General features: G+C 64.5%; 2 protein-coding genes across 2 annotated transcripts; both read right to left on the bottom strand.

Moving 5' to 3' along the window:
- Window positions 1-883: 883 nt before the first annotated feature.
- Window positions 884-3,322, bottom strand: PFL1_05030 (uncharacterized protein; the record flags this gene model as incomplete). Its single annotated transcript, XM_007882559.1, has 2 exons — window positions 884-1,762; window positions 1,883-3,322. 2 exons carry the CDS (start codon window positions 3,320-3,322, stop codon window positions 884-886), a joined length of 2,319 nt encoding a protein of 772 aa, XP_007880750.1.
- A 2,093-nt stretch (window positions 3,323-5,415) lies between these two features.
- PFL1_05029 (uncharacterized protein) lies at window positions 5,416-6,887 on the bottom strand (the record flags this gene model as incomplete). The annotated part of the gene is made up of 4 exons (XM_007882558.1): window positions 5,416-5,496; window positions 5,629-5,934; window positions 6,416-6,452; window positions 6,844-6,887. The coding sequence occupies 4 exons, from the start codon at window positions 6,885-6,887 to the stop codon at window positions 5,416-5,418; spliced, it is 468 nt and encodes a 155-aa protein (XP_007880749.1).
- Between the last annotated feature and the right edge of the window lie 1,398 nt (window positions 6,888-8,285).

The raw sequence follows: 8,285 nt of genomic DNA, 5'->3' as shown, positions 1-8,285 counted from the left end.
CGGCTGGTAAGAGTCTTGTTCCTCGCTTTCTTCCAGTCAATCCGGGCGCGGCCAGTGCGGCAGGAGGGCGAGCGAGGTTGGATGCGATGGGCTTTTTTACGTTCGGCAGAGCGCCACGCTCCGGCAAATGCAGATCCTACGCCGGCCCCATTGAAGCAGGCGGGCAGGCAGGCGGGCAAGCAGGCGGGCAGGCAGCAGCGGGACGGTGAGCAGCCGCGCTGGTCGATGAGCTGCTTCGCGGTCGAGTACCGGCAGGTACAGTACCACGTACGGCTCGCCATCTTCCTCAAAGCTGAGGAAGCTCAACCTAAGCTACATACTTCGGGTCATCTTCCGTCATGGCGTGGCGGTGACACGTACAGTACGCACGCACGTCGATCAGCCGGTTTGATCGCCCGTCCTACCTCGCCGTCCTCGGTCCGGTCTGGAGGAGCACATGCCGGCGTCTTGCGCCTGAACGCCGTCGTGTCAAGGCGACAGGCAACCGACCTTGCTCCGCCCGCGCTGACCGTCTCCCGTGGGCCCGTTCGGGATCCTCGCCAGCCGACGAGTCGAGCAAGACCGGGCCAGAACAGGCTAGGCTGCACGCCGGCCCACCTGCCCCAGCAGCACGCACGGCCCAAGAGGAGGCTAGGTAGAGAAGAGTAGAGACAGAGAGAGAAAGCGCGCGGCGGTGATGCGGGGCCGCCGCTGTCGCCGCGAGAGGATTACGATTCGGATAGGCGATGATAACGAGGCAAAAGAGACATGTCCGCGAGTCCACACGGTATTCCCGGGAGAGCATAGAAAGACCAGAGAGAGTGCCAAGGGAGCGATGCGATTGGGGTCCGAAACGATGATGCACTCGCTGCGGCTCCGAACCTCGGACGCAGTGGTGACCCGCCTAGATCGGGTCCTCGCCATTCCACTGGACCAGGTCGAGGCATCGCTCAATGACGGTCTCGACGTCCCACCGTCCACCTGGCCCGCCGCTGCCGTACTTCATCTTGAGCAGGCTGCCCACCTCGTCGCACGCCCGCAGCACGTCGTCAATGTCCTTCTTGGTGTGCGCCGCGCTGACGCAGAAACGCACCCGCGACGAAATCAGCGGCGTGGCCGGGTAGGCGACGACGACGACGACAATCGGAGGGCGCGCGTCCGGGTTGGTCATATTGTCCGGCGAGGCGGGGTCGTCCATGGCCTTGATCTGCTCGCGCGAAAGCTGCGACTCCTCGACCACCAGCCGCTCCGAGGGCGGCAACGACTGCTGGCGGTCGAGCATCATGCGCGAAAACAGCGGCATCTTGGCCGGCTGGAAGATGAGAACCGGCACAATCGGGCTGTCGCGGTGGCCGTAGACGATGAAGCCGAGCTTGCGCAGGCCGCTGCTGAGGTAGCGCGCGTTGAACGCCAGGCGGCGCAGCCGCTCCCGGCCCTCGCTGCCGTCCATCAGCGCCCGGGGCAGCTTGACCCAGGACGGCAGCAGCGCCGCCTCCTCGGCCTTGTTGCCCACGCCCATGATGCTGGCCATCGAGGCAATGATCTGCGTCAGCACCGGAGGCGCCAGCGTCTCGCCATAAACGTTGGCGTGGTTCGTCAGCCGGATGCGGTCGATGACGGACTTGTCGCCGGCAATGTAGCCTCCCGCAGCACCAAACGACTTGGTGAACGTGCCCATAAGGATGTCGACCTTGGCAGGGTCGATGCCAAAGTAGTCGCAGACACCGCGGCCGTTGGGACCGATGGCGCCGATCGAGTGGGCCTCGTCGATGTAGAGGTGGAACTGCGGCGCGGCAACGGCAGCGGCGGACGGGGGAAATGAAGAGAATGGGTCAAGCAGGACAGGTCAGCACGCCGTCGACCGCCGGCATCAATTGAGACTCGCGGTCATCTCGGCACCCACCTTGTACTTTTCCTTGAGCCTGATGACCTCGGGCAGGTTGACCAGGGTGCCCTCCATCGAGTAGAGGCCCTCGACGATGAGCAGGATCTTCTTCCAGGGACGGTGGGTGCGGGGCATTCCCTGGCTGATGCACTCGCGCAGCAGCGCCTCGAGCTTCTTCATGTCGTTGTGCTTGTACTGGCGGATGTGGGCGCCGCTGAGGCGAGCGCCGAAGCGGATCGAGCTGTGGTTGTACTCGTCCGAAATAATCAGCGTGCCCGGGCCGGCCATGGCAGGGATCGTGGTGCTGTTGGTCGCGAAGCCCATGCTGATCAGGACGGCCTCCTGCTTGCCGACAAACTTGGCCACCAGCTGCTCGGCCTGCTCGTGCAGGTCGAGGCTTCCGCTGCCGAGACGGCTGCCGTAGCTGCTGATGCCGTAGCGCTGCAGCGACTCCTCGACGGCATCGGCGCAACCGCCGTGCGACTGGGCGAAGCCGAGGTAGTTGTAAGCGCTGATGTTGAGGGCGCGCGTCTTTTCGCCAGTGAAGCGGAACGACTGGTAGTAGTCGTCGCTGACGCGGTCCAGGGTGAGGACGGTGCGACCGCAGACGCCAGTCACCGGCCGGCTGAAGCAGTCGTCGAGGCGCGCCTTGAGCCGCCGCGTGTAGAAGCTGTCAAAGTCCGAGTTGAGCGCGGCGTAGCCATCGCGCTCCATCAGGTGGCGGTAGCTCTTGGGGAAGAGCCGCTTGCCCGTGTAGTCGCGCATGTGGCCAATGAGGATGAGGATGATGTAGCTGATGTAGGTGGTGAGCACGGTGATGTAGCTCGGCTCCTCCTCGACGGGGTTCGGCAGCGGGTCACCGGCGCGGTGCTCGGACGTATAGCGGTAGTTTGGGTTGGCGCAGTAGCCAAACTCGGAGTGGATGAGCTTGGCGCCGTCGGTGCTGCTGTCGAAGCTGGTAGGAGGCTGGACCGAGGCGGCACCAAGAGCAATGGGACCGTTTGCACCCAAGCCGCCCTTGCCAGACGCCGAGTTGAGCTGGGCGTAGAGCTTCTCGTTGCGCATCAGGAGGTTGCGGTTGTGGGCGTCCTGGAGCGACTCGAGGCTCTCGACCGAGGCTGAGGTGGAGCCGGTGGTCATGCTGGGCGGCTGGCTCTCTTCTGCATCGGGCGAGCTGCTGGCACTGTGGCTGCTCCAGCGCTCGCTGAGATGCCCCGCAAAGGGTAGGGCGCCGCTGTCGCCGCCGTCGAAATCAGCCATATTGTGGGATGCAAGCGAGCCTAGATCGGCCGACGAAGATACCCGGACGGTCGGCAGTCCCTTCTTGACGATCGATGAGAGCGGGGGAGAGCGCGGGGTGGCGGCAAGGGTGGTGCGCGACGAGACGGGCGAAGAGGCGTCTTGGCCGGACTGGGTGGGTGTAGAGGGATCCGAGGCAGCCGCGAGATCGGGAGACATTCTCCTGTGTGCGGCAGAAGGCGGGTTGTGGGGTGCAAAAACAACGACTCTAGGCGGAATGGTGCATCAAAGCAGGGCTAGGGCCACGGGGTCTGTCGACTGCTGTCGCTGTTGGTGCTTGGGAGTACCGACGGGTCGTCTGGCCAGGTTGACGAGAAGCGGACAAGGGCTCAAAGGAGCGATGATGCAGGCTCGAGCGAGTGAGCCTACGTGAGGGTCCCGTTGAGAAGCGAACGCCAAAGATGTCCACGCAGGGCGGCGAACAGTCGAAACGTCTTTAAGTCCGAGAGAGCAGCCGCTGTCGTCGTCGTGGTCGGGTTGCGTCGAGACGTTGGCAGAAGAGTTCGCAGCCCGGGGAAAGCTGGAAGAGGCTGAAGGGGGAGGACAAGTAGCGCAAAAAGGTGGCGGCGGTGGTGGTGGTGGTGGTGGTGGTGGTGGCAGAGAACGAGGCAAGAATGGGGGGGAGCGGTGCTGGTTCGGATGTCGTTGCTTGCCGCTGGAAAGAAAGCAAAGGCAAGGCAAGGCAAGGCAAGGCAAGGCAAGGCAAGGGCACGCACCTCACCTCACCTCTCTCACAGGCACGCACTCGCACGCACGCACAGCAGATGGAACCGCCTGCCAGGCCTCAGGCAGGGCGGCGGACCTCTTTTTTCGGCTCAACGCGACCGACCGGAGCCATGCCAGGCAGGAAAAATCCAGCAAGCAAGCAGAACAGAGCTGGGCCGGGCTGACTGGCCAGCCCCGCCAGCCAAGTTTGACGCGGGCGCTGGACCCCGTCGATCCTCCTCACGCCAGCGCAATAATCAAAGCAAAGCCGGCTGCGTCGGCCTCGCTCGCCGAAATGCCCAAAAAACCAAACCTTTGGCTGGCCAGGCCAAGGCCTGGGCCACAGCTCGCGTCGTGCTCACCTCAGCCAAAAATCAACCCCAGCCCAGCCCAGCCTTCGGGCGCCGAGAGCCGACACAACAGATACAGAGGCTGCCCTGCCCTCGACTCCGCGGGAACCGGCGCGGGTGTGCGCTGGCTTGGTTTGGACAGGGCGACGGCCTCTTGATCCGCACGTCGTCGTCGTCGTCGCTGGACTCAGCCGATGAAGGCGTCCCTCGCGACCAGCCGACTCCGCCCATCGCAGGCCATTGCCGCCGCCCTTTTGCACTCGCAACTCCTTGACTCTGCCGTGGGTACGCACCGTTCGGCAGTCGACCGTCGGCATCGCCAGCAGCGACTTCGAGAAGCCTCGGACAGTAAGACTCGAGGAATCTGGATGGAAGCGTGCGTCGATGCCGCCCTCATCTTCGGCACCACGAACCCGGTTCGGTCCGTCGTCCGTCGTTCGTCGGAGCGCGGGCCCTCGTCACCTCCATCTCCTCCCTAGGCCATCGGATCTCACCCCTCGAGCGTATGGTCGAGGCCTGAAGGGACATGTCGAGCAGGGGCGTCTGTCCTCTCGCTGGCCTTGAAGCCTGGCAGGACGGGCCGATTTCGGAGCGAGCGAGCGAGCAAGCCCAACCGACTTTGCTCCGGCCCATCACACCGCCGGGCAAGCAGACGATGCAATCGCGCCTCTCGAGCCGGCCAGCAGCCGTCGACATCGACACAGGACGGCTCAGCGACCCCTCCCGACCCTCGCCTGCCTCTGAGTTCGGTCGGTCCTGCTCACTTCGTCTGTGTGCGTGCGTGTGTGTGCGTCTGGCTGGCGGTTCACAGGTCGTGCTGTGATTGCAAGTTTTGGGGGGTCGCGGCGGCGGCGGCGGCGCGCGTGCGCAACTGCGGATGGGCATGTGTGTGAGTGCGGAGCGACGGCGGCCACGCGAGATGCGACATGGGCCGAGACGAGTCCTCCAGAAGAGGTCCCACAGCGTCGCCGTCGTCGCCGTCGAGCGCGAGAAGCGCAACACCGGGGCGTGAGTGAGGGTGGGGGCCTATGCGTAGAGTGCCGGGAATGGAACGGGCGAGATCGCGCGGCCGCGGCGGCGGCGACGGCGTTGGGGGAAAAGTACAAGGGTTTTGCATCGCATCATGGGACATACGACGTCCTCCCCTCCCTCGACAAAGAGGACGACTGGGTGTTTTGGACAGGAGACAGGACACGCTTAGACTCGGACCTTGCCACCGGCACCACCCTTGGCCTGCTGTCGCGAAACCTTGGGGCCAGATCCACCAGCGCCAGTAGCCTGCAGAGCCGGGTGGGAACATTGGGGCAAAGGAGGCGAGGGAGAGAATCGACATCAGCACTGCGGTCCCTGGATCCGACGAGCAAGAGCTCTCCGTCAAGAAGGTGATGGGGCCCTCTCGGCGACACTCACGCTGGCCTTGTTGGCCTTGCGGACCTCGGCGCGGGCCTTCTTGTCCTCCTTGGACTTGGCGAGGGCCTGCTGGCGAGCAGCGGCACGGACCTCGGGCTTCTGGTTGCGGCGGGCGGCGATGGCCTCGAGCGAGGCACCGACGATGCCACGCTGGTGCTTGACCGCCTTTCGCGAGCGCTTCTTGGCAACCTCCTCGGTGATGCCCTTCTTGTGCATGCGGCGGTAGAGGACGGTCCAGGCGAGCTTGCGCGGGTTCTTGCGCTGCAGGAAGAGCGACTCGCTCTTGTGCGTGTTGAAGCGGAAGACCTGCCGGGCGGGGCGAGGAGGACCAGATTCATATCGTGGGGATGGCGTCGTCAGTGACCCCGTCCGCCAGGAGACTAGGCGTGGGTACATCCCGCGCAGAGTGGTGGGACCTAGAGCAAGGCGTGTGGTGTAGCCGGCCATCCGCGTCCTCCTGCCTGGCCTCCGCGCTCCGGCTGGCTCCCGGCAAGCGTTCCCCTCCCTGTCCCATTGGCCCGCCTCTTGATTGGGGCCCGAGTGTGTGTGGTCGTCGAGCGTATCACCAATGTCGGTACAGAATGGTGGCGAGATCGGTGTTGAAGGGCCAGGTCCCATCGCGGATCCATCCACCATCCAGCCAGCGATCGCCTGGGGGCGTCTCCTGTCCGGTCCTCCTAGTGCCATGTCCGCTGTCGAAGCAGCACCGCGCTCGATCTCCCTCCGCTGCTTCCAGCCGTGCTCCAGGTCAGCTCCGGCAGGGATGCGAGGATGCTAAGGAACTCACCTTGTTGTCTCCACGAACGTAGAGCCTACCCTGGCCACTGTAGACACCAAAGCGACGACGACAACCAACGCCATAGCATCCTGTCAGCGGTCGGTTCATAGGTCTCCCTATGATGGAAGCCCAACTTCATCGTTCCACCGATCCGACGACTCCGCCCGGCCGTCCAGCGCTCCTTCCAGCTCGGGTTCACCTGGAGCTGCCTTCGTTGTTGAGGGCGGCCTTGCCCCGGGCAGCACTTTGCAGCTCAAGTCGCCTGCCTCCGCCCTTCCAGATCTGTCGATGCCGAGAGTGCCTTTCTTGGGATGGCAAAGTCGGGCTAGCGCTCCGCCGTGGCCGGCAGCTCCAAGACCGCAGGTTTGCCATAGTGTCGGATTGTCGGATCGGCGGTCCTCCATTTCCACCTCTGATGGAAGCAACCTGCTACTTACGGGTAGATCTTCCTCTGAGAGAACGAGCAGATTTCGACCTTCATCTTTTAGGCAGTACGAGGTGGGGGTCGGACAGACGAGTTGGCAGGCGGGTGGTTGGAGAGTCAGCAGGAGGTCGAAACCGAGGTCGTAGGTCGGGGTCGCAGGCGCTAGGTTGGTGCGGATGTTGGCGAGCGAGAGTGATGGGTGGTCCCTGTATCGAGAGCGTCGGAATGTCGGCGTAGATGGGCGGCGTGATGTCGGGGGTTCGCTGGCCACTTACCTTGACGGATACGGAGGGGGTGTCTTGAGGGGGGTTTGGACGGTGGTGAGCAGCAGGGCCAAGGCCGATATCGACGCCCGCGCCCTGCCCCCGCCCTGCCCTCGTCTTCGCCAGCCTGCGCTCGCTGCCCGCTTGCGCTGGGCCATCCTCCCGCTCACCCGCCTCGGCCATCCTTCCGACCCGCGCTCAGGGCCGGCCAGCCAGCAGACCTCCGCCCACCCGCTCGCCCGTCTGTGCCTGCGTCCGGCGCACGCTTCCCTCGGCGCATTTTTTCGGAACCGAGCATTTGGCATCCACCCAGGCCAGGACTAGAATTTCCCACGCGTGCAGCTCGCCTCGGCCGGTCAGTCAGCCAGCCAGCCAGCCAGTCACCAACCGTCAGCCGTCAGCCAGCATGCGCCTGACCTGGTTGCGCGCCACCCGCCATCCGGACGGCACACGACATGGTGGCGACCACGGGCGGACCCTGCTTGTCCATCGACCTCGGTCGCCTAGAACGAACTCACATTCATATGGCCGTACGACTGTCTCCCCGGCCGGGAGGTGGCATCAGGCGAGGAGATGGAATGGTACATCGACGCGCACACGCATCTCCCATCCCATCGGATGGCGGGGTCGAGCGCCCCAGAAGTCCTTCAGCCGCTGTGAGTGGCGTGACGCGTTGTACGCCAGACGCTGGGAACGAGGTCGAGCTCATGTACGAGTGCAGCGCGTCGCGATGCCCGTCCTGCTCCATGGGATCGCGGCGAGTGCGGCCCATAGTGGCGACGAACGATGATGGCCTCTGGGCATCGAGATGAGCGAGACCGACAGTCCTCGTCGGGGGGCCTCGCCCCGCCTTCGGGTCGGCATCGACGACAAGAACCAGATCGAGCAATCTCATACTGGTAGCACCGACGACGCCCGCCCCGTCCAAGCCAAAAACCACGGCCAGACTGGCATGCATCGTTGGCACCCCGTCTGGCCGTTCGCAAGACGAGCCACAGCGACGACGACGACGACGACGGCGGCGGCGGCGGCGGCGATGGGCAGACGCTGGCAAGGGATGTATGTATATCGATTCTATTCCGAGAAGAGAAGCAGGCCGGGGCAGCAGGTCGTAAAGATGTCTAGGGCCGACCGACGGTGGTGGTGATGATGGTAATGCCGCCAGCAGGTGTGATGACGACGACGACGACGA

The sequence above is a fragment of the Pseudozyma flocculosa genome (assembly GCF_000417875.1).
Source record: "Pseudozyma flocculosa PF-1 unplaced genomic scaffold scaffold00017, whole genome shotgun sequence".
NCBI lineage: Eukaryota > Fungi > Basidiomycota > Ustilaginomycetes > Ustilaginales > Ustilaginaceae > Pseudozyma > Pseudozyma flocculosa.
The sequence above is the reverse complement of the archived record's forward strand: the minus strand, read 5'-3'. Positions and strand labels throughout refer to the sequence as shown.